Source organism: Perna viridis, chromosome 4, assembly GCF_037379345.1.
Source record: "Perna viridis isolate PV_CMFRI_1.1 ecotype Kerala chromosome 4, ASM3737934v1, whole genome shotgun sequence".
Classification (NCBI taxonomy): Eukaryota; Metazoa; Mollusca; class Bivalvia; order Mytilida; family Mytilidae; genus Perna; species Perna viridis.
This window is the reverse complement of record NC_142448.1, coordinates 7864919-7892647: the sequence shown is the minus strand read 5'-3', so window position 1 is coordinate 7892647 and position 27729 is coordinate 7864919. Positions and strand designations below refer to the sequence as shown.

At 31.7% G+C, this 27729-nt stretch overlaps 1 protein-coding gene across 6 annotated transcripts in view; it reads left to right on the top strand.

Annotated features, from left to right (window-relative positions):
- The first annotated feature begins 1637 nt into the window (after positions 1 to 1637).
- The window catches only part of LOC148618710 (neuronal acetylcholine receptor subunit alpha-9-like), a 35101-nt gene continuing 9009 nt past the window's right edge, over positions 1638 to 27729 (top strand). For 2 of the 6 annotated variants that reach the window (XM_088577880.1, XM_088577876.1), the window contains exons 1-3: positions 1638 to 2097; positions 24219 to 24393; positions 25903 to 26138. In XM_088577880.1, the coding sequence (XP_088434006.1) occupies positions 24333 to 24393; positions 25903 to 26138 (297 nt within the window). In that variant the 5' untranslated portion in view covers positions 1638 to 2097; positions 24219 to 24332. Of the gene's footprint in view, positions 2098 to 12848; positions 12989 to 13479; positions 13610 to 17752; positions 17860 to 24218; positions 24394 to 25902; positions 26139 to 27729 lie in introns of those variants that run through there. The other 4 variants (XM_088577877.1, XM_088577878.1, XM_088577879.1 and 1 more) reach the window with 4 other exon arrangements.

Below are 27729 nucleotides of genomic sequence, written 5' to 3'. Positions count from 1 at the left end.
TGAATTATTCACAACTCACGATAGTGGTTCTGCACCAGAGAGATTCTAAAGTGAAAAATATTTAAATTGTATGAAAAGTGTGTCGTGAAAAAAAAAGTAAATATATATTTATATTTTTTATACCGTGTAATGTAGTTAACTTCAGAGAATAGAAAAGTTCTTCCCTCGATTACATGACAATCACCTGACGAAATTTAACTAGTAGATTAAGTAACATTCGTTGTAAAATCAGGAGAAATCATACATGTCAAATACCCACCCAATTTATTTTTATTTCTTATTCTTTTTGCCTGCTTGCATTTCAATAACACCATTTATACACGATACAATCTGATGGAAAAGTTTTTCTACTCAAATGAGTTGGCCTTAATAGACATATTTCACTCATCATGAATGTTGATCCTACCATTATCAAGTTATGAATTTGTTGTCAAAATTATAGAAGTTAACAATACTAATAAGGTTTTCAATGCGCTGAAATCAGACATCTGATTTATCTCATAGAAGTTAGCTTGATTCTTTAGCTAGTTATGTTGTTTGTCAGTCTACGTTTTAAATGCTTCTGTACTTTTATCAGTTTATCAAATAAAAACAACTTGAAGTTATGATGATTCTTTCTGTAGAAAGAGCCCACATAGAATTAGGTCCATGTACCACGTATATAAATTAATAAAAGAAACAATTCTTCATCGAATAAAGTAATATGAAATAAGCGATGAAAACACAAAAAAGATTGATAAAGGAAAGTAGTTTTCATCATTTTACTGACATTCTACAGGCAGACATTAATGATATCACTTTGTAGTTTGATACCATAGCTGTCGATCTTTTACTTGTCAATTAAACTCTGGTTATTGGGTTATTAACTTCAAGTATCGATGTGGATCTTATCAAGTGACCCAGTTATATTTGATTTACTGGTTTGAAATAATTCAAAGAACACTTGCAGCTCACAAATTACAAAAGGCGATGCTTAGCGCAATAGGTAAGACGAATATTATGAACTAAAATATATTTCAGAAATATGTGTTTTCGTATATGTGTGATGTCATTCCTCAATTATTATAAAAAAAATATTTAAAGAAATTTATTTCTTTAAGAAATTTCTACGAATCAACAGTGTTACCTATAATATTCAATTTCTTTGGTTATTAATATACTGGTAAGTGTAACTATTAGTAGACTTCTTACACAGAATAAAAAAATAATATCAGTAAAAAGTTTATCTTTAAGATATAACACAGATAAGTAGATGTAATGGAATATAAAACACGTGAAAAAATATGAGACAATTGATTTCAGTACGCAAAGAAACCAATAGGTTTAATATAGTAACTAATCTTTGATGTAAAATAATTGCTTGTGTGATCATGCTAATTGGTCATTTCATTATTGATCCCATTACCAGTATGAAAAAAAGAATAATCTTTTACAACATATTTTGTAAAATAACTGTAATGTACATTCTAATATGGCAAGTTCACACCAATATAGTTTTTCTTTATTCAAACGTAAGCTGCCATAAATAATACATTTATGATTAGTAACCCTTATTAATATAAATATATAATTAGATATATGATGTACCTTGGAAATGAGACCTCTTGAACTCTTTCTATATGCAATGTTTAGAACGCAGTTCTGTACCAAGAAACGTACACATACTGGTGATAATTCATTACTGAGTGTAGTAATTCCCTTGTGGAAGTTTTCCAATAACGCAAAGGATAAATCAACTTTTGGTTGTGTAACTATCATTTTCTGAAAATTTTGATGGAGGACAAATTCTGAATGTCAGGTTTCTTTTTGTGTGTGAATAATTGAATAATCAGAAACAATCCGTTAATATATCCGCCATTCAATCTGTCTTTTGATCGATATGTTAAACTAAGGACAATCGTTTTGGCATTACTAGATTGTGCTTTGTGTTTACGAAATAAAGACATTAACTCAAATAAAGAGATACAGACTTTGTAATACATTTGATTAACTATGATTCTGTACACAGGAAACTGGCATTTGTCGACTGACATATGTTGTTGGAGTGAATTTTAGTAGCTAATCAGAAGTGTTAGACAAGGAGTGATACACAATAGGGTAAGTATAGTTTATATTTTCTTTGTATAGTATATTTTAGATATACGAAGATTGATGTGGTGATAACCGTTTTCCAAAACTAAAATAACACAATCGTGATAGGTGCTACTGACTGAGCAATACATGCATACCCTTTCTGAGTACCTCTGGGTAGATGAATGTAATGCTTAGGATTTTCAATCGAAACAAATTCAATTATCGGAAAGATCTGCAATATTTAAATAAGCTTGGTGTGTTAATACGTTTCAGGGACCTTCAGCTTCAAATAAGTATTACAAAAATGTGCACATAACAAACAAGGTAATACATGTACATGATGGACTGATTCATCCTAAGAAAAAATGAATTACTTAAAAATGGTTACTAGTATTTTCAATTTCCATTTAATTCATTTTCTAAAACAAATGTTCATAATTTTTGCATTAAACTATTTTTTTTTTGCAAAATTCATTGTACGTCCTTGATAGTATGAATCTATATAGTACATCAAATTTTTGCGTCCAGTATATTTTCGTCAGAATACTATAGCGAATATTGATATATGTAATGTATGGCATGGTCAAATAGTTCGTCCTGTGAGATATGGAATTTTTTTTGTCCCTGTTAAAATTGTACTATCACCATTAACTACAATGTGATTCAGTACCATGAATATTGTCTTGTTATGCATATAGGCTTTATTCAGATTGTATCTGTAACATTTCATGCACTAAAATGAAAAGCGTGTTTCTTTCTGTCGGAATGAATCATTTAAAAAATAATATTTTTCAGTTTCCGTAGTAAATAGATATATCTTATATTGTACTACTTAAACTACGAAATATGAGATCATATATACAGTATTGAATTCGGTATGTGAAAAAAAACAACATTAAATACTTTCAAAACTAGATTAAATAACGTTAAAATTTTTAAAAAAATGAAAAAAAAATGAAATGAGGCGGATGCAATTTACTGTGTGGAATAATTATTTCTATAATTCGCAGTGTCCTTTACTAAACTAAAAGTTCTATGTCAAGTTTTCGTTGTGTATTCCCGCGAAAAGTGTAAGCAACTATTTCCTGAGACCTAATTGCAAGTATATCATTATTATATTATTCTACTGTTTATTTTACCAAATGCTTTACGTCATATTGGTTCAATGCCAGTGGTTATATGGAATACATAAAGTAAAATTTTAATACAGAAACGTGAAATCAGAGTGCAAATAATGCACGATAACTTTATAGCTAACTACCAAGAGTTTGAAGTAAAAGTAGTGTTTGGCTTATCATGTAAACTGTTTTCAAATTCACTTCGGATTTTATTGATTCAAAGTAGTTTTGGCATGAATCCACAACAGATGAAAAGACAATCTGTTAAAATACGAAGAAAAACTATTTGACATAATGTTTTCTACCTTGCAACAACATTCAATAGTCGTCAGAGCAAAAGGATTCAATACATTATAGTATATATCTCGTATTTAAATCTTGATAATATGCAAGATATCGGAAGTCATACGAAAATGTGTGTGTAATTTTTTTTTTAATTAAAAACAGGAAGAAAAATTTCTATATCAAGATTCATCTGCTACAGCATTTCAAATTATAACACTTTCCCTAGATGTTTTAAACAATCTTTGCCAAAATCTTTTCACAAAAAAAATAATTTAAAATAAAAATAATCCCAAAAATTAAGTTACGAGAATACTTATAAAAGTAAAACATTCATAAATGAAGCAAATTTCTTTGAGTTCATCGCGTGATAATATTCTCGTCGTACGGTGAGGAGATGGCAGTTAACATTTTTATTCAATATTATATACAATAAAATATCCCAAACATTCTTTTTAGCATCGCCAAATTTTCCATTAAAAAAGTGTGTTCTTACTCAAAGCTGCTTTCTCCATGTGAAATGACTAACCATACAGTTGTTTTGATGAACATGAACATGAACATATCTTCTACATTCATATACAATGTATTCAAATATTTCCTCCAAGCCTAATGCTTGGAAGCGCTAGTAATAATTCATCATGTTTTATAAAATAGGAAAATAGAAATTTAAATAACATGTAGCTATGTTAATTAAATAAAAAAATTAACAATTATATTTTTACGTCATTATTTAAATCTTGTAAAGGTATAAAAGGAAAATGGGAGAGTAATCAAAGGAACCAAGGTTCTAGAGGAAATCAAACCAAGTTTAACCATTATTTTATTATTGTATAGAATTGACCCCCGAAAAAAGCACCACCAACTGTCAGATAGGTAGGATGACAGCAGTTTTATAAGTTGAACGTGTGAAAGAAATTTTCCCTTTTTAATTTACACATCGGCATAGAAAATGTCTAAAGCTTTAGATGGACAAGAACTATACATCAATTTACATACAGGAAATTCGCCTTCGTAGAACTCGTAATTATTGAAAAAAGTATTCATTACTTATGTGTTCGTATTAGGTAAATTGATTAGGATGAAGTCAATGATACCATGATACTAGGAAATAGAATATATTGATCCAATTACCTCCTTGATTTAATGATCGGCGAAGTCTAACTTATGATATACATTGATATTGATACAGACAATCAGACAGGACTGCCATTATTGTGTGACTTTAATAACCTCACTCTCCTGCATAACGACTGTTTCTTAAGAAACTATTCGATCTTGAAGTATTTTCCTATGATGTACCTGCTTCTTCTAAAAAATACATTTGCGACATAATAAGGCTAAGACCAAAGTTACCGAACACTAATTTGAACAAGTCGGGTCCAAATCAAATCTGACAAAATAGATATTACACCACCGGTAGCTTGTATCGCTATGGGCCTGAATGGTACGAGCATTTCAAACGAAATGATGGCTTTAATCTAGGTTTTACTGCCAAACGTCCTTTTCCAACTGCGGTGTAAATATAAAAAATGTAATCACCGGTGGCGATTATCGTCATAATTGGTAAATCAGTGGTTACATCGACACAGAGAATAATTTACGAAAATCAATAATTACTCATTGTTTTAGAAGAAACTAGGTATGTTTAAAAACGAAAGACTGATTTTGAAAAAATGTGGTAAGAGACATTTTAAGACGCAATTCCTCGTACCCCTGATTCAGGAGTCTGTTAGGTTTTTTGCTTTCAGAGAAAGAGTAGTTAGCACTTGATCTAGCATAGCGAATCAATTGTAAAATATAGACATTATTTGCAGAAGATGAAGGTATATTGCTGCACAGGTAAGGAAAATTAATAATTTTAAAACTGAAGTCGTCTTTATTATCATAAATCGTAGCACTGAGATAACCACTGTTTTCGAATTCGAAATGTTGGTAAAAGAAAACCATGCTGAACAAGCCGTTTCTGTAGTCTCCTCTATCTCGAGCTCTGGTGGATATACGGAAGGCAACCATTTACCAACAAAGGGTTGTTAATGGACAATACACCATCAATATATCTGTATATTTTTTATAATTCACGAAATACAGTAGAAACTCAGCCTCGTATGAATATAAAAACAAGTCGCATAGGAAAGAAGCACAAATAGTACCGATCGGAATTCTAACTTGTTGCTGAAAAAAAATGCTATCAATGAGACCATCAAGCATGCTGCAAACCTGCTTTGATGTTTTAGAAAAAATGTGGATATGTAACCTAGAACAATATTTTTATCGTATCAGCAAAAATTTACAATGTGTCCTTTTAACGAAATTTTAATTTATCATTCCGCAACATAGTGTAAAGAGTTTGGAATTCAAAAGTTTAATGTGAACTAATTTCCGAAAAAAAATACAGGATTTTATGTTTTGTTATTAAATCTTTAGAATTTTCAATTTTCCACATATGATTGATGCCACCACAAGAGTAGGTGGCAATAAAACTAGCTTGCTTGCTGTCCAGCTGAACTGCAGACCATTTCTTTGTATGGTGAATGCAGACCCTTAGAGAAAAATGATACTTAAAAAGACTTTTATAGACTGGATAACAAAGCATTCAAGGAGCACCGAATGAGTCGTGCGTAACATCTATGAATCTTTATGTGATATTAACGGTAAAGCCAATAGCCAGGGATCCCCAGAAATTAACATGTTCTCATAATTAAGATGGCTGATTTCATTGAGACGATGAAGGAAGTGTTTTTTTTTTAACATTTAAAGTTGGTGTAAACAAGTATCAATACACTTCCATGACATCAGATGTAACTTTAACATGAGTTTTGGGATCAATGGATTGATTTACGCATTGTATTTCCCATTCCCACAAAATATCTATGTTTATTTATCCTTTTATTAGAAAATAACCGTATTTGACATTGCTAGAGGTATCGGAAAGTAGACACAAGGTTCCGATTATTATTCAATCATAAAAAAAGTAACATGCGTTTGGCAAATTGTATTTCATGACTTATTCAGTAACTTTATTTCTTCATTTATATGACTTTATCTACAGTATAAACCCTCTCTAACAAAACCGTTTATTGCGTAGAATTCGTTCGCTTTATCAATAGGTCCGAATATGTGTCAGTAAGTTCTCCTAGGTTCTTGCAGACAGCTACTAAGGTTACTGTTCCTGATTAAATGGCTGTATGAGTCTTTGTATGAAACTTTTCGCAGAGCATATCAAGTGAAAACAGTTTGAATGGACATTTACAATATTTAATCATATACACTAAAATAGTTATTTCTGTTTTATTTGCACAAATTCATTTTATTGTAAATCTCTTCCATGTCACTTTTTACAATTTCTGAATATAGTACATTATTTTCAAATTAATTGCTTATTAATAGATGTATAATGGCAAAGGCACCATTAAGTATTTGACATTGAAGATGTAGCTCATATATGTACCGATATATAGCTCCAATCTAAGTTCGTTACAGTTCACAAATTTCAGGTATAATTTGAACGGGATTGGTTATAAATTGAATTACCCGTACCAATTTTCCACTGTACCCAAATCACATTTTCCATAAATATTCATTATTACATAACATAAAGATTTCCATATTGATCAAGTTATGGAGAAATCAGCCTTCATTCTTTATCCTGAAAGTTCATTGATATTTCCGATATTTCTTTTTTTAGTTGTTTTCATGTACCCGACTTTTAATGTATTTGTTTTAATTATGCAGTGCTTGAAAACACAAATATAGGTTATAGATTTAGTCGCGTTTTAAATAAGAAGCAACAGACGGATGCAAAATTTTATAGAGATATAAAAGACAGTCCCCCTAGTAGAGTTAAGTACTAGCTTCAAAAGGCTCATTTAATTTAAAAAAGAAACTGACATATCTTTTTTTTTCAATTGATGGTGTTTTAATTGTATTTTTGACGGGTGTCCATCTTAACACTACAATAATGGTAACATTTTAAAAGTCTAAAGTGATTCGTTTATATGCCCACTGGTCAAAAGGCTGAGTGAAATGGCGATAGAAATAATTGAAGTTAAAAGAACTATAGGTCAATGTTGACTGATCAATGCATTTTGATATAAAAAAAGTAACAGTCCAGCTAAGAATCATGTGAAGGCCAATTTATGCAATAATACGCAAAGTCAAAACTCTATTCTCTCAGACAATTTGCGCTGTTACAAGAGGCAGACAACTTACACATTTACATCATACGGATCAGAGTAATACATACAAAATCAAAGCACATATGTATCTTCATAATATGTTATATTTGGTCTTAAAACCAATCATTCATTGTTAAAAACGTCAGTGGTCCCCGTTCATCGGAGATATTTTTTGACTGGTCATACAGGTTGGACTTTGGCAGGAACACTTTCCCACACTTTCTTTCTTCATAACCAATCAAATTATAACTTTAATGATCGGAGGTAATTGAAGTTTTTATAACTGTAGGATAAGTTCTCGGACTTCATAAGAATAAAAACACAACTGCATAAATCACTTCTTCCTTATTCTGTATAATTCTTACACGGACTGTCACTTGACTAAATCAAATAGGGAATCTTTATAAAAAGATTCACAAAAGGGAACGTTCACGTGATTCTGATGAAATACGAATACTAGTACGGGTACTACTAATTTTCTTATGTGATAATTAATTTGCTTAATAGTATTATAATGAAGAAAATCATCGAAATAAAGCCCCTGATAATTTATACATTTCTCTGAATATAGTTGAATCTCAATAAAAAAAATCAGTTGTGTTTTTTTTTAATGCTAATCTTTGGGCAATGGAGATATTCCTGATACATCACGATCATTTTTTTAAATATTGTTGAAACGTGTATTCTTAACAATGATCCTAAATGCCATTGAGCATATCTCTTTACCCATTGAACAATTCCCAATTGACAAATGCAACATATTATCATATCCCATTCTATTGATGAATTCCCATATCCTCTCATAACATATTCCATTCACCATTAATCCCTTCCCCATTCCTTATTCAACATATCCTATTCTCAATTGATTCATTCCCTGATCCTCATTCCCATTGAGTTATTTCCCAATCTCCTGTTAACATATTCTATTCCCCAATTATCATTCCAAATCCCCATTTAACATATCCCGTTCCCCTTTGACCCATTGCCAAGTCCCTTATTACATTCCCCATTGATCTATTTCCAATCCCTCATTTAACATTTCCCATTCCCCATTGATCCATTTTGAAATTCTCATTCAACATATCCCATATCCCATTGATCCATTTTGATATCACCATTCAACATATCCCATTGATTAATTCCCCTATCCCCATTCAAGATACTCCATTTCCCATTGATCCATTCCCCAATTAACTTTCAACAAATCCCATTCCCGATCGATCCATTTCCAAATCGCCATTCAACGTATACGATTCCCCATCGATCCATTTCCAAATTCTCAGTCAACATAACACATATCCAATTGATCCATTCCCTTATCCCTATTCAATACATTTCATTCCCAATCGACTTTTAACAAATCCCATTCCCCATTGATCGATTCCAAATGTTCATCCAACATATCTTATCTCCCATTAATCCATTATTCTATCCACGTTCAACATATCCCTTCCCAATTGATTAATTCCCGAATACCATTTCAAAAAATCCCATTCCCTATTGATCCATCCCAATCCCCATTCAACATATCCCATATCTCATTGTTCTATTCCCCAGTCCTCATTTAACATATCCTATTTCCCAAATATCATTTTCCATTCCCCATTCAACATATCCCATATCCAACTGATCTATCCCAAATTAGCAATCAATGTATCTTTTTCTCAATGGATATCCCAAATGAATATCAGCGTTCCAACAAAGCAGTGCATTATAGACACGGTCAAGTTGGAAATCAAATTGAAATATGAACTAGAAATGAAACTATACAATCGATCACATCTTTCTAAATAATGTCAGGTCTCACTCTTATGGTGTTTACTGTGAAGAAAAAAAAACGTAATCATATTAATAACAAAATCTGAAACTGATTAAGTTGTACACTAAAAGACGTTTTCCTAACTCATTAGTACTACAGGGTCTCCAAATATCTATCTGTAATGGGTTATTAGGCTCATAGCATTGTATATGTTTATCAGAAGTGAAGACATTTTTTTTTCATTGGTGAAGAGGACGGAGCATCAGCTACATCCTGTATATGTAGTTGTTCCTCAAACTTTTTTTGTGTTGGAAGTGACGTATTTTGGCAATGAAGTATGTATTATTGAAGAGAATGTTTCATCCTTTAATCATTATGACATATATTACATATCTCTAGTATGTACAAGTACATAGTAGAAAAAAATCAGTTGCATTCAAGAATTACTCAATACCAAAACTTTCGAAATGGAACATGTGTGCAACATATCGAAATTTCCAATAAAAATGATTTGTACTTCATAGAACATTTTAAATGTTTCAAATCTCTTTTTACACGTAAGCATATAAACCATAATGATCATGTCGTCCATCCAGGTTTTCCTTGAATATTTCAGAGGATTGGATGGGTTCTTATTTGCACAGTATATGTCTTTTGAATGACAATAAATGATTGTATATGTTGCAGGGAAAAATATGAGTAGTAAAACATCTATTGTGAAAAACAAATTACAAGTCATGATTCTGCACAGTTATTAAACTTCCAATTTAGTTTAGTTTCTGAAATTAAGTGATACCTTTGTTTCTATATTTTGATTAAACTCTTAAATGATATGTTTGTAAATATAATTTATAGAATATTGTCAATAAACCTTTGATTTTTTAACTAATAAAACTATTATTCCGAATGTATTGGTAGGACTGAAAGGAATCACATATGATTGTTTCCGTAAAACAAACACACAAATACTTTTGTTGTTGGCACAAAGTATACATATGATTATTTAAAAATACAACAGTTTAAGACTCCATCAAATACTTTGACGAATGAGTTAGCAAAATTCATGATTATTTTGAAGTGTAGGTATACGTGGGTAGACAGGTTATATTGACAACAAATTGTCCACATTACTATGGGAACCCAAGTTGGGTCTTTTCTCTAAAGGGTCATTCTTTCCTCATTAGATGACAGCACATACCCTGTAATGTATGACTCGTACATAATGTACATCAAAGATTTTGTGATGTGTGCCCTGTACTTGGACTTTTTCATAATTGAAAGATAAACCTGTATACAGACTTGCTGCCATCATTTTGGATATTGGTTTCCACAGTCTCTTTAAGCAAGTTTGTGTAAAAGGTCAAGATGAAGAACCGTATATCAGCAAAGGTATATATTCAATGAATTTGACTAACATCTTCCATCACAAAAACCGTAAAGTCAGCCTCATATCTTGAATACACTTAGAGATCATTGGTAAAGGAAAAATATTGACCAAACTTTATAACAAACATAATGACTTTTCATTCAGAATTGTCGACTTTCCTTTCATCTATGGCAACATCGCTTCAGGACCTGCGTATGGAGTGTTCATATCACAACTCATACGTTATGCCAGAGATTGCCGCAACTACGCAGAGTTTTTGTACCGCATTAGACTTCTTACAATTAGGCTTCTTGAACAGGGTTGTGTTGCTACAAGATTGAAGTCATCACTACAGAAGTGTTATAGTCGTCATCATGAACTCGTGGATCGTTACGGTGTATCTATCTGTACCATTAAAATCTGATTTGTTCAATGTGTCATAGTTTTCCTGTCCTCTTTCGTCTACAACGGATTTAACTTTTTATGGACAACTCGGCGGGTGTTTCTAGAAAACCTAGATGACTCTTACCCTACCCGTTCACATGGTCCATGGTCCGAGTTGCTCATTGTACATTTTGTTACTTTGTATGTATTATTTTAGTTACATACTTTTGATTTCTGCTGGAAAGTTGGTTCCCTTGATTACTCTGACTGGATTATGATGCTTCCAAATAAAGTAGAAAAAAATAAACTTCATCTAATGAAATAATCGACCGAAATAGTATGGATGTCCTCACCATTATGCCAAATTAATTTAATTTGTCATATCATTCGTCTTCGTTTTAGGCCATTAAAAAATAACTGCATAAGATAGGCATTTAAAAACAAGGAGTAACGCTTCCCTACCCGTGCTCCTTGTCTAGCTCCAAAGCTATTGTAACAGATTCGACTACTCGTTGAAGATTAGTTTTCAACGTGTTTTCTGTTTACATCGATATGTTTGACCATTGTGTTTGTTAACATATGTTTGGTTTGATCTATCCTCATCCCTAGATCAATATTGGAATTGAACATTCTTGGTATCTACCAAAGTTCTCATGGTCGTCATCATGAACTCGTGGATCGTTATGGTGTATCCATCAGCACCATGAAAACTGATTTATTCAACGGGTCATAGTTTTCCTTTCCTTGTTTGTTAACCCCGGATTTGACTTTTTATGAGCAACTCGGCGGGTGTTTCTAGAAAAGCAGAGAACGCTTTCCCTACCGGTGCACCTGGTCCATGTTCCTAGCTTTTAATGGAGTCTGAGTTGCTCATTTGCTTTTATTACTTTGTATGTATGGTCTTTGTCCCTGGATTACATTCTTTTGATTACCGCTATAACCTTGGTTCCCTTGATTACTCTTGATTACTCTCTCATATAAAAGAAAAACATCTCCAGAACAATCTAACCTATACATGTCATCATACGCACGCAATTTCAATCACTTTTGGGAGTAATAATTGAAGTAAGATTTTTCATTCATCTATCTAATTCAACAATGTTTCCAAATATGCTTTCGAAAACTAACTCAATATTATTGGTGAATACAAACATACAACCTTTACTGTTTATTTGAACAAATCAAGTTTAATTCAATTTAAATAGGCATTGGGATTCTTCTTTTATTTTAAACAAGTATTCATAATCATTTGTGAAAATAAATAAAACGCAGGGTAAATTTAAAGCGAATCGAGAGGGTCATGGCAGTAAATCAATGCCAAGAAACCTCGACAAAAAAGCTTGAAAAGACCATCGATTGAATTATTGGCTTTGTAGTCTTCGATAAAAAACGGTCGTTATAATACACTACAATACTGTGTGATATAAAGATGTCCTTGAATCAAAACAAAATAATTTGTAATGAAATGGCACAGTGTCAAGTAAGCTAAAATAACATTCATATTTGTAGTTTATCACTTTCTGTTATATGAAGGTGGTGGATACGTTCCAAAATAACAACGAAAAGAAAATTACTTGGTTCCAGGTGGTAAACAAGCAGCAAACATAAAAAAAAACAAGAATTATTTGATACACTTTTCGTAGTATGAAATGTAGCATATAAACAACGTCGTTTCATAGATATTTGTTTGATTCGATAGTAGCTATTATTTATAGAACACTCTGCATTCTACTGAAGGAATCTGAAATGTGAACGTATTTGTAGAGATTCATCTGCTAATTGGTTTTAGGGTTAAAAATGAATAGGAGTTTATAACTTTTATATGGTGAGTAAAACGTAAATGTTTTTGAAATAAAAATATTTTTAAAAGCTTAATTTAACTCCTCTCGTCTGCTGAAAACATATTTCATTACATAAAATATAATTGGTGAAATAAAGAACATCTAAGTGCATGTTTCAAGCAATAATGTTATATTAATTAGCTTGTATAATAATCTAGGATATCAATGCAACTTATCTGAATCTATCAACTGTGTGATCAAAAGGTAGAATTTAATTAGTCTCTCTGCCTAAAGCATTTGTCGCATTAAGATGAATTTGATAGATTTTATCGATTCCATTATTTATAGATCAACTATCGCTCAAAATACGGTAAGGCATGGGAATATCTACACACTTAGTTTCAAAAGACGTATCGATGCGCACTTATAACTTATAGCTGTCTGTTACAGCTTTATTTGACTTTCACTTTCAGTAAAGTTTTTTGCAAATATAAATTGTTCTGAAATGACATTTTCACTTTTGTGTTCTACAGTTCTAGAAGTTAGTAAACATCTACATACAATAGCACTGCAAAGATTGACGGTCATTTAAAAATGCTTAATTTTTAACTCTTGGAATAAGCTTGTGAGATTTGGTTTCAAATGGGAATGTCACACATGATGAGGTAAGAAATTTGAAAGGCTATTGATTCTCACTCTTGATGCATGCGCTTATATGTTTATGAAGTATTCTTGCTGTCAAATATTTTTTTTGTGATACAATATGATATTGTGAACGTAGAAATATGAATGGGTAACATTGTTCGTGGTTTGGCGACATCTCGTGAATTCTTGGAGTTTTTTATCCATGGTTTGAACTAAACCTTATGATGCAAACATTCAATCTTAAATTCAGATTCATACCCGAAATTCAGATACATGCTTTTACAAACCACGAAAACCGCGGTATTGGTACCCCACGAACAATATTAAGTCCACAGTGTCTGTCTATTTATCTTTATGCATTACTCTGTAATAATGTAAAGAACATCCAATTTTTTTCCAAATCCATAATTCCGTCGTTCTTTGTTCTCTCTTACAACATTAAAAAAAATTAGTCCGTAGATGTTATTGAAACAAATCATAAGGTAGTCTCAGTGTAAGGTTAAATAGGAGGTCTTTGGATGATGTCAAAAAATAATCATCGACCAATTGATCGATGCTTGAAAGACAAGTACAAAATGTCTTCTAAACATGTCTTAAAAACTGTTGTTTTGTTACAGACTTAATAAGTAACACTAAATTGAAACATATATCATTCCACTTCTTATCACCCAAAATACCAAAAGGCAAATGAAAATTGATTAGAGAGTGTAGGCGAAGTCCATGATTTATAAAATCCCACTGGAATAGTTTCGACATGAGCTGGAACAAATCAATAGAAGAACTGTTTATTAGAAATCTTTTTTACTACAAGTGGATGATATAAAGTCTAAAGGCCAATGAAGCTAGGGACATAATCATTCAGTAATTTTGTTGAATGAATCGCCTTCAAAGTACGTTAAATCAAAATCATTCTTGTTTTTAAGTCTTATTTTTTGACATTTTAAAAAGATTATATCAATAAAAAAACAATTTTCATGATCAGCTTTGTATTTGTTTTGAATAAAATTAAAATAATTGTTAGCACTTTTGTGGATAACATGAGATATCTTTTCTCGGGTCAAGTAAGAAATATACACTTTTAATTTGCCTCAGGTGTAAGAAACAAGATTTTATTATATGAAATAATCATAAATGGAATGATATGCACTGTCTTGATAGGGAATATGCAAGGTAGATAATACCTATTACATGGCGCATTCTTTTCTGTCATCATGCGAAATCATACAGAGATATATATTTTCAATTGACTATTAGTGATTGAAATGATGTATACAAAATATAATTGAATCATTTAAAGATAATATTTGACAAAAAGTTTTGCATTGTAAAATACATTGGTAAAAGCCTTTTTCAAGGGAAATAATTGATGAACTTGTATGAACATACTTTAGAATTTAAATGTAAGAACAAAAGTCTTATCAAAGCCAATATTTTACTACATTTTAAATGGATAATGTAGAGAATATTCAATGTTTCACACTCTTCTAAAAAAAAAAAAAACGGGCATATAAAATTTCTTCATAAAATTTTTTCATATTTCAAGTCGAAAATGTTGTCATCGAACTCAATCAAATCAATATTATACAAACGAATAGAGTCGTCACATTCTGAGACGTTTGTATAATATTGATTTGTTGTAAAATGCATCATTAATTTGATCCTCTATCCTACATAATAACATCTAAAATGAACTGTCCCGTACTACCATACATCGTGTACTAAGTTAAATCCCTAGGTTAATCCTATGAGGAGAAATGACCCGGCCAGCGAAAGCTATATTTTATATAGCCTAGCTGGCCGAGTGGTCTAGGGCGCTGGACTTAGTGCAGGCGGTGTTGCCATAGATGTCACAGCGGTACGAGTTCGAGTCCCGCGGAGGAAACAACCAAAAATTTGCATCGCAAATTTGACAGTACCAACATTGTTGGGAATTTTTCAGACCTTTCTATACGTTTATATATCTTCCCTGTATCAATTTGATCCGATGAAGCAGTGTAGCGAATGGAGTCTCACATTCTGAGACGTTTGTATATATATATATATCAGGTTTTGAATATTTTGCGAAATAGTGAAAATTGCCTGCAGATTTCATATAAAGTAATGAAAATTGCTTTTATTAAGGATCTATTATCAATAAAGGTTTAGTGACCTATGTCTATTCAAAGACTAACCTTCAAATTGTAGTTGACCAAAGACATGATCTGTCCGAATTCGGAGAGGGAAACGGCTTTAGGAATTTTATTGTCATTTGCTACCCACCATCGAGTACACGTATGAAAAAAATCAAATGTTATCTCTGGAAGCACTTATTTTAGATACTTAGATATCCTTAATAACACGTTCATGACAAGATGAAATATAGACTTTCAAGAATCACTTAAGTGGACAAAACAAAATAAGAATACAAAAACATAAATCTGAGAATTTGAGAGCAAAATCTACATTAATACATAGTATGTGCAAACATTGTAAATCGTCAACTGTTACAAAAACAATATCAGGGAATTACTTTTCACCATTGTTAATGACCAATACAACATACAGGCTAAGCATCAACAGTATACATAAAACAAACCCCTTCAATATTTATGACTACCTGAAAAGTCTTTATATCTTTCCAATGTTAGACATTGACTATTTTATTTTGGTTGTTGATTCTATCATAACCTTATAAGGGGGTAACAAGACAGGTGTTAAAAAAGGTATCAGAAATGTTCGTAATGCTAAAATAGTTTACATTTCAACATAAATTCCCTATCATCCCCCCAAAAAATAAATTCATCACAACCCATTGTTTATCCGACCAATGTTCTTGAAAAGCTCTAATGGTCAGCTGATGTATGATATAGGTGTATATTAGGTACGAACATCTAGGGTACAAACTTTCCTTGAAAGTCACTTGTTTGTAAGCTATTGTAATGTCTCGTTAAAGGTAATTAAATGCAGTTTCAATCAAGCTGTGAAATTTGTATTTGAATGGAATTTAATATCAAGGAAGTTTAATTGAATAGGATCAGTTAGAATTCTATTGCATAATTAATCGCTCTTCTTTAACGAAGTAGCACAGCTTTTTGACGATATGTAAAGCACAACAAAAACTTAAGGATTCATGAATATTTTTCTGAATGGAAAGTGTGCTTGTTTAGAAGCATTATTTTTTTTTTATAAAACTTGGGTTGGAATGAGAAACTATTTTTTTTTCCATTTTTAGTTTAAAGCATAGTTGTTTGTCGAATTAACAAAACGTTATGACCTTTCTTTCGAAATCACGTTTTACTTTATATAGTTTAAAATATCACAGCATTTGTTCGAATGTTAGACTTGTATATTATGGTTTCAACTATTTTCTGGAAAACACTGGTACCTAATTAGACATAAATAATTGAACTATATAACATTTTCTAAATTTTGTGTTTGAACATGAGTACATGTATATTACAACGTGTGCATGATTGTGTCACGTAAATATTGCAATCACAATCATGCTTAACAAAACGTTTTTTCTTAAGTTGTTTGTACGAGTAACTGTATACTATGGGATGAATCGTTAATACAGTTTGTCTTCAGAAACTTTTCATGTGATTGAATGATTGAAACTGATATACCCAGAAAATTCCCCTCGTGGTTTTATTCTTACGTAATTGCGTTTAGAGATTAATGATGGCGATATGTTTTAACATGATTAAAGTTCTTAAATGCTTATGGTTTCTTTACGTTATGTAACGATAACACATAGATAGTTTTTAACACACTCAATGTTACAGGGTATTGAATAGAACTAATGTTTTATTATTAAATCTTAATTCACATTTTGAAGGCCTTTCATACTTTATCATACTAATGCAACAATAGTTTGTATTTGTACAAATAAGCGTAAATTTTTGGAAAAAAAAAAAAGATTTTGTTGGTGGCAAATGTTATCAATACTTATTCACAAAGCCTTCTCCCGATTTAAAAGCAATCGGTAGAGAGAATGCACTTGTACATTTTATTTTTCCCCTGAGTAAACAAATTTAAACTTACTTTGTTTGCTCTTGTCGTAATCATTTTAACAACGGATTTACTTAATGTTGCTTCATTGTCAAAATATTAAAAGGCATTTTATTATTTTTTTTTATTTTATTCAATTTTTTTTTTTTTTTTTTTGGGGGGGGGAAACCATTCTAGATATGTCAATACATAAAACGTATTAATGATGTGATCAGCAAAGGATAAATACATAATGTCTATGAAATGCAGTAGTTCATGATGAACTTTAACAAAGTGGTTGGTAAGTTTTTTTAACATTTCTGACGAAACTCGTAGCGTGAGCTTCAAATGTTTCATGTTGGACAAATTTGCAAATATTTCATCTTTCTGTTTAATCTCGAAAAACCTTTTGATACTATTGGCTAATTTCTGCTAGCAATTAAATATCAATAATAACTTCTTTGTTCAATAGTCAACGAATGTTTATTATAATAAATTGTGGTGCTTAATCAGGCAAATGGTTACATAATTCAAGTAAATGATATTGTAGAATCTTGACGTCAATCGTTCAAACAGTTTTATAAACTACTAAAATTAAAACAACACGAAAAGTAATCAAACAGATCCTAAAGGGAGAGTATTTACTAAAAGTCGTTGTTTAAACAAAACATGTTATGTATTGGAAATGTAATGTCGATTTTTAGCAACTCGCCTGTTACCTAAGATACCAAGCGGCAAGAGTAATGATCACAATTACATGTTGATCAACTAGTATAAGATCGTTGATACGGAAATAAGACAATTCGATCCGCGGACAACTTGTCCCAGGACCTCTCGGCCCGTATCTCCGGACCACTCCGACTGTCACATAAGACAACTCGAGCCGTCATATAAGACAGCTCGAACCGTCATACAAGACAACTTAGCCCGTGTTGAATGAGTGATATGACCGTATTTAAGGATTGTTTGGATTCTACGTCAGGTGTTTGCCTTACCTTTTCTGCCAGCTGACCACATTCCAGACGCCTTCGTCAAACTACGTACCCAAGCAACGTCCAGCACTACAAGCCGTCATGCAATACATCGGAGAAACCTCTGAATGACCAGCACTGTGTGGCCCGTGTCAGCCTGGAGTGTCTTTGGCAGGAGCGTTCGTACAAAAACAGGACGTGGATGGTTGGCATCACCGCCTTAACCGCCGTGCCAAAAAGTCGACCTTGTCTTCCTTCTACCTACTCATCAAGCTTATCTACAAAGAAGCCAATAATGTTATATTGCAGATCAAACTCATCAGCGAGGGTAAACTAAAACGTCACTAGAAGAAAAAGACCGTCGTCACCCAGGGTAAGCTGTTCCAGCTGTGGCATCAGTCGCCTCCTGAAAAAGCGTGGTAGTGTTTAGGGCCCGACCATCTAGACAGTGACTTTATAATTTGATCGTGTTAATGTGTTCCAAATAAACTCAGAGCTTTATTGTTACATGTATTAATAATGGGAATGTTGCTGTGCTTCAAATGAACTCAGTGCTTTAATTACTTTGTTCACGTGTATTCATAATTTGAATGTTACGCCTTATTTGTTGATTTTAATAAACATTTTAATAAACATATTGATAATTTGTCGCTTTTAAAAAAGTCTTAATAAAATAGAAGAGAAAATCCACACTGACTGAGCCACTACCAATAAACAAAATCCCCAGAAACATGAAAAAAAACTGTACGGACATTGGGTTACACAGGTTAATATTTCAATCGTAATAACAAAATCCATCCATGTCAACTGGTTTCACAGTCAAAATTGATTTATACATGCAGACACTTCAAAATCCTAGTTCACTTAGTGGTCCGGTCTTGTAATACGGTCCAATTTGTTCTGTATCATAATACTATTAGTCCTGTAACGAGATCAGAGTGGTCTTGTAACAGGTCAAAGTGGTCCTGTAACACCGTCTGGTTAGTTCTGAAACACGGGCCGAGTTGTCCGCGGGCCGAGATGTCTGTAATTCGTTGATTGTTAATATATGGTTCACGTAGGTCTGCTTTTTCTAGACACATCATAAAATAGACTCTTGTCAAGTACGTTTAAGTTAAACTATAGCTAGTCATTATTTTAGATTTGAAAAACTCATATCATTTCTTTTTTTTTTTAAATGGTCCATAGCCTTTTATCTTAGAAAAATACTAATCACCTCCTTGACAATGTAACATTATATATCTATACAACATACAGGATTTTTCCTATAAATAAATGTAAATGCTCGTAAGTCGAGTTTTAAGTAATTTTCCTAAGTTCTTCGTTGTAGCATTTTAACTATCTATCTCAAAGTGCATGTATTCATCATAAGTCCATATCTATTATAATGTCATTTTAGTTCAATTTGTCACTGTGTTTTTTTATATTCACAAAAAAGCCACGGCCTGAATTTACAAACAAAAAAAATTATCGTATTCTGCACTTCGTGGCGCCTGCTACTGAATATATTTCCCTGTCAATTTAAAATTTAGCCACTATTTCCAAGTTATCTACTACCCTTTAAACATGATACATAGATAAAAATGAATGATTACGCTTATGTGTATTCTTTCTTTTATTCTGTTCGATATATTGTGTATGTAGGTCGTCTCTGTTTCATGTGGTCACTTTCTGTTTTCACATCCCACTGCTGTTGCCTCGGTTTTTTTGTTTTTTGTTTTTTTGTTTTGGATATCTAGAAATACAAAAATACTACATATTTATCAATTATGAGCTAACGAGACTCGTTTTCTGGTCTATATGACGCACTTTTATATAGAAAAAAAGCATTTAAACGGAATTTTATATGTGTAGAATAAATTTCTGTCTTAATTTTCTTAATTGCAATGCAACTTTAAATGGATATTCGACCAGATAATACTTAGTGACGTAAAAGCTTTTTGTTGATATTTTGCACTTATTGTTGTGCATGTTGTTTTAGTAAATAAATCTAAAAGGTATACGTTTTTACTTTTTTTTGAAATTATTATACTTTTATTTGTTCAGTGTTTGTACATGATTTGGAATCGGTTTAGTTTATTGTCAGCCTCTTTTATAGGTTTTACTTATGTATAATCATTTTGAAATCAATTTAAAAGAATTTCTAGTAAAGGCATGATTTTAATCAAATCGCTTTAAACCGAATTCAAAGGATTCCTATCATTGAAAAAAAAACACTTCTAACGAATGTTGAATCAGCCAAAATAAAAAATATGGTGATAAATTCTTGAGTTTAGATCTCCGTAAAGTTCGCCTCACAAGTTTCTCCTTTCTTTAAAACTTTTACAAACAAATGAAACAATGACTAGGGATATTGGCCACCTATGTAGGAATTTATCATGATTTCATTAGTTTCCTTCATTTAACCTTTTGATGTATACGATGTACAGATAACGTCAGATAACTAACGATATATGATTAACGTTTATTGATTGGATCATATGTGAAGCTATCCTTTTATTTTTGGGATCGTAAGCCGTAAAAGAACGTGATTAGTAAGGAAAATTAAATACATCCGTTTAGGATTACTTTAGATGTTGCAAACGTCTAGTGGAATATGTCCACATTTATCAAAAAATGATCAAGAGAACCAAGACTCCAGCGGAAATCAAACGAATTTATTCAAAAGATAAAGATCAGATAGGGAAAACAGATACACACAATAAAGGACGTGAAATAATCACAACTACATACACACAAAATAAGAGCTAAGGATCAATCCGGACTACGCTAATTTTCTTTTTTTGAAATCCATGTCTACCCATCAGAAAAAAAATGATGACCTGTATGTTTGGTTTTAATGTTCAAATCAATTGTTTTAGCCTCATATTTCTATACAGTAATAAGTTAATTGGATTTTCTTCTTCCCTGTGAACAAATCATTATCTATATCGTATGCATGTTATATGTAGTAAAATTTCACATGCATTGGAACAGTGCTAAAACACAAATAAATTGAAATGCATGTTTGGCACTTATTTGTTATACAAGAAACTTCAAGCTTTAGTTGTAAGAACGTGCGTTATCGGCCACTTTTTGTTTGCTATTATTTACATAAGATTGAATGGTCTGCAAAAGCAACAAACTGTACCTTGTAAATATTACAATATACTTCATATAAGTAGTCTTGATGATAAGATTTAAGTGGATGTAAAAGGCTTTATTCTGAAGCTCTCTGGTGGCGTAATATTCATTTTGCCAAAATTGTTTTTGACTTGACTTGATTATGAATCGGATTAGTGTTAGGTAATTTTTTTCCTGTTTTTGGTTAGTTTATCCCGCCCACTAATAGTTGTTAAACATTTTTTGTAATTTTTTTTTCGATAAATGTTTCATTTTCAAAAAAATTATGAAGTCGTCAAGTTGCAAAATATGAATTTGTTTCATTGTAATGCTTATGTTGCTTTGAGCTGTTTTTGATGGTCAGTCTTTTGCTAACATTGATTGGTAAAGTAGTATTTGGTAATCTTCCTCCTGATTATAACGAATGGTTTTAATGCACTCATACCAAAAAGGTATTTGTTGCTAGATTCACAGTCAATAGATAAAATAGAATTCGAAAAGAGTTCGATTATATCCTTTGATAATAGAAACATCGGCTTTCTAAGATTGTTTGATCAATACTGTCGCAAAACACGTTATTCAATTGTGTTGTCTGTTTTTTTACATTGGTCAGGACTACTTTTCAAAAGATACAGCGCTCTTATAATTTGATTAAAAGTTAGAGTTTTAGTGAGGTAAGATATTGAGCAAACGTTAATTTTAAGATGACAAAACGAGTTCTGACTCTATCCTTTACCTTTCATTAAGAATTAATTTTAATGTTTAATTAATGATTTCGAAGATAATAAGTAAGTCGACAAAGTAATTATGACTACCTTAGCATACCTTTCATAGCAATATAAAATTTAAGCCAGCAACATCGTTCTTTGAATATTAAATATTACATGTCAAACAAGGCGTACAATGCTGAAGGATGTAAATTGTTATAACATTAGTCAGTTTTCTATTTGGACTAGAAGTTAATGCGGTACTCTCTTGAACAAAGCCGAAAAAAACGAGATGTTTTGAGTATTGAAAACTGTGTACTTTTGTTTTAGCATCATAATGGTTCTATGGCTGCCATCATGAACTAGTCGCTCAATATGGGTATTTGTCAATTGTTTTAATTTTCTTTTGCTTAAATTAATAGAATTATTTTGATTTTATTAAGGACATTCATGTTGAGTTGTCAACTGTTTTGCTTTTGACCCTTTATTTTTTTTAAAATGTCCTGAATATTCTATTGATGTAAAATATACTTTACGTAAATAAATTTATCAACATTTCAACAGCCTAACAAACTTAACTCTTATGAACATAGTGAGCAATTATTTTGTTAACTGTTTCACAGGCATACTACAACAGCGAATATCATTAATCGACTCCTCAAACAAAAGATCTGCATCAAAGTTGTGTAGTTGTTTAGTGCATTTAGTGTATTTTATTTTCATTATCGCTCAAACTAATGATCCAAGCGTTCCAGGACTTTATTGAACCATGACGGTTTTTTCACCATTGTTGTATTTGTTTGTTCAATAATAATTAAGAAATGTATGATACTGAAAGTAGTAAACTTATCTAACAACTGTCTGGTTGTACATTTATGCAAATTGTCAGTTTAAAAGTGTTAGACTGTTATTTGTTTTCTTCACCTAAGCTAGCATGTGAAAGCAACGATGAATATCGCTTACTTAAGCTTTTCGAGAATGTTAACATTCTGTGAAATATTGACATGACTTCACTCTTTACCTTAGATCAATACCAACAAGAAAAATCTCTAAATTAGGCCTACCATTGATACCTTAATAAACTATTTTCTTCTAGTAGACCTAATCAATAGATAACAAGGGCATATATCATGTCACTTCTCCCTTCTGATCGAAATACTAAGGGTCAAAAACATTGATTTCAAACATAGTTCATGATTTAGAAAAAAAAATATTAGACTTCTTCTGTTGATTAAGATATCACAGATTTAAGATTTAAAAAAAAAGGTAATTTAAAGATGTACTGACTAAGACTTTCTTTTGAAATCTTTATATCATAAGCGTCTCCTTTCGTGATATTGTGCAACTTTCAGTATAATACATATAACACCATGAGATCAAAGGAGGTCTTGACTGGAATAAGAAAGTTAAGATATCAATAGACCAAAAACAGTCTCACAGAAAAGAACTCGACGAATTCAACGAAACAGCTATTGAAACATGAGCTAACCACAAAAAAGAACAAATAGGAACCAAGTAAAGTATATATTTCAAACCAGGAATAAAAGTGAACAAATAGGGTTATCGACTTTTAAAGGTATGAATTACGACTAATTCTGAAATAAGATACATATTAACGCTATCCCTGTCTGTGCATTATTCCTTAATTAACTACCACCTTACTGCTGTTCGCTAAAACTAAATGATCCAAATTATTGATTAAGGGGTAAGGTGTTGCTTTGAGAAAATACCTTACAATTAACGTTTGCAGTGCCATTATAAAAGTGCTTCTTTGACAAGTTTATATATGCATTTGGATAACTAACACTAAAGGTGTTCAAAATTTGTACAAGTTCAAAGCTGAACACTCAATGACATCAATGTTTTGTCTATTTTCACAGCAATTGAAATGAATACTCCTGGAGAGTTGTGCTTTCAATGGTATCGGATATTACAATAAATAGTAATCATTTGAACACAATTAACTGCATATTATCGCTTGTTCAGTGGTTATAATGGACGCATGGATAATATACTGGACAATTCTCCTGCTATTTACAGCACCCTTGTGTACGGGTAAGTATTATCTTTTCTAGGCTAAATTGCCATGACATTTTACCTTATTGTTGTAATAATGTTGTTTGTACGTTTCAGAATTAATATTGAGTATGGTCATTTTTCTCAATGCAGTATTCTAATAAAGTTTATCAATGAGCTACATCACTACGAATTGTCAATGATATAACAAGTATCTGATAGAATTATAATACAGTTCCTAAAAATTCAATGTTCTTTTTATGTTTATTGCATGACGGATAAGAGACCTTTTAAGATCAAATAATAGCATAGTCTTCATTTGAAATTTATGACGAGAACTACTAAGTTGCAATATGAAACCTACAGCTTTAAAAGAAAATAATACGTCACAACTAATAATAATGTGTCACTGCATCCAAAACTTTAGAAAAGCTCTAAAATTCATGACTCGCGATTATATAAATCAATCTTGAGACCATTTCCCCAAAAAAATTACCATGATAATTTAATCTTAAGAATGTTTATGCAAAAAAGCTCTTTCAGTATTTGTTGTGTGTGCATGTTGTAATGTATATATTAACGAGCAGTAATGACGTTGCTTTCTTGTTTTAGACTAATGGAAAAGATATAGACGCTGTAATCAGATCATTTATTCTCTATGATGTTGTTTTATTTACTTTTTGGACAGTTGTGATACATAATGCAAAATATTCGTTAGTTATGATGATAAAATTGAATAACTTAAGTTGATACTTTGCGATATTTAACTTTCACTCGAAATAAACCTACATCTACACATATGGTTTATAGAGGGTTCTGAACCTGCCTTAGTAGTCCCAATCATTTCAATCCAAGCTGCTGATAGAAAGGCCAAATTTGTAGAAGTTTCATTTGTCGCAACCTTTTTAGATATGAATTCCATCAGAAATATTGCTTTTGTTTGATTTAATGTACTTGCTTCATTCTATTAAAGTAAAAAACAATTGCAGGAATACAGGATTTGTTTTTATTACTTTAAGAATATTGCTTTTATACATTTATACATTTCATTAGCTTGAAGTATGATTATATAGAATTCGATTATCTGTTCGAAAATAAAATTCATGTTACTTGATTATAATTGGAGTAAATTATTTTTATTGTCCCTCTTAACAGAACTGTAGTTTTTCCGATAAAATGTCAAAGTTCAATACAGTAGTTAACATTGCCAGTTTCGAACCTCAAGCGGAATCCATTTATATACCGACTACATCTATCTATTAATTTATCACCAAAACAGAATTTGAGCATACTTACTTTATATAAGGACGCTTTAAACGTTCTCAACACATAATGCTTTTTTCTTTTGTTGATAAAGAGAAAGTATAGTAACACTAACACTATTTCATATACACAAGAAATAAAACAAATGACTCCTTCTTTTCTTTCAAAACAAACCAAACAAAACATGGTAAACAAGACAACAATGGAAAATAAATAGAAGCTCAAATCACTGCTTATGTATATTTTTGTTTAAATTTTGTGATGGCTGTATGTTATAAATTTCAGGTCGATTAAGGCATGGTCGCAACCTAAGACAGGATTGTGATTGGGAGAGTGATTTGACTGATGAAAACAGACTCATAAAAGAAATAATGAAAAAATACAGTTACCGTGGGACATATAGCCGTCCTGTGGAGAAATACAATGACAGAATGACTGTCAAATTTGGTTTACAGTTGGTTCAGATCATAGACCTAGATGAAAAGGAGCAAGTGCTTACTATAAATGTTTGGGTTGATCATGTGAGTGTATAACATGTAAAATAGTGGGTAAACAACTTTAGTAACTGATAAACACTGCAACAATAACTTCTTTTTTATATTTACAATAACGAGCATTGCACAACAAATTCCTCACACCCCCTAACATGTGGAAAAAGGTTTTTACATGAAATCTGGATTTTTAACAATTTCTACCTCTCTTACTTAACTCGGCATTTTGGTCTATTAAATTCCGCCCCATCCCAACCTGAAATCCTGGACCCGCCCCGACGGAATTATTCCAGTCGTACATTTTAATATGTTTAAGAGGAATAGATCTATAGTTTGAGCATATCAATTTACAATGATATTCATCTTCTTCTACTGTATTACAAACACAGTTTGCATGTCCTGGTACTTTGTCTTTACCTATCTAGTTCAGTTACAAATTCACTAACGCTACTAATTTGTTAACAACTTTATCCGCGGGCAATTTGATGCTGTGTGTTCATCTTGTATTAATACCAAAATAATTAACTGTAATGGAAGCAGGATGGTAAGCGCGCCATAAAAGCCAGTTTAACAGTATTTTCGAAAATGCTTGTACAAAGTCAGGACCATTGCGGGGGTTTCATGTTTTACCTTGGTATTGGCATTTGCTTTACTGACTTTCCTTTTTTACTTTTCCTTATGACAATTGCATAGAAATTATCAGTCCGGTAATTTTGTCACTGCCCTTCATTGTCAACTATGATGTTTGATAGGAATGTGATCCACATCATAAATAAAAGTTTTATTCGGTGCAGTTTTGTAGATAAATTAATGAGAAATAGAATAAAAGTTCAATAACAGCATCTGAACTGTTTATGTCCTTTTTAAAGCCAAATCAATTTCATTTAGTACGTAGATATCTACTGCATACCGTCAGTGAAACCCTATACACTTAATGTGTTTTAAACTTGTCAGTACTGTACTGTTTGAAAGTGTCTATTAAAGGATACGTTGAGGTCTTTAATTTTGAAACGAATGAAAGTTTAAGTATGTCAATGAGTGCCAAGGCTACATCAGTTTTCAAAGACGCGGATGTAGCAAAAACATTGTCTACAATACATGACAAATATGTTGTCGTACCAGCAGACAAAGCCCAAAACAACATTGTTTTTGTCTGCAAAATGTTTTATATCTATTGTTTATTATCAGAGGAGAGGTAGACGTAGAAAATAATAGCAGTGATAAGACCTATACTGCTACCACTCTCTCCAAAGAAGAGATTGTGGAAAACCATAAGTCTGTGCTATCCTCTTTTGGTCTCTCTACCAAGGACGATGATTGTGATTTACCGTCTATGTACTGGATTCCTAAACTTCACAAGAATCCATACAAACAACGTTTCATAGCTGGATCTGCAAAATGTACCACCAAACCTCTTTCAAAACTTTTAACTTCTATACTCACAACTGTCAAAGAGGGTCTGCAGTCCAACCACGACACTTGTTACTCCCGTAGTGGTATTAATTCAATGTGGATCCTGAAAAATTCGAAAGATCTTCTGGAGACAATCCGACTTAAAAACATTATACATCGTTGTTTTTCCAAAAATGATGGTACACCTAGATACAAATATATAGTTCTT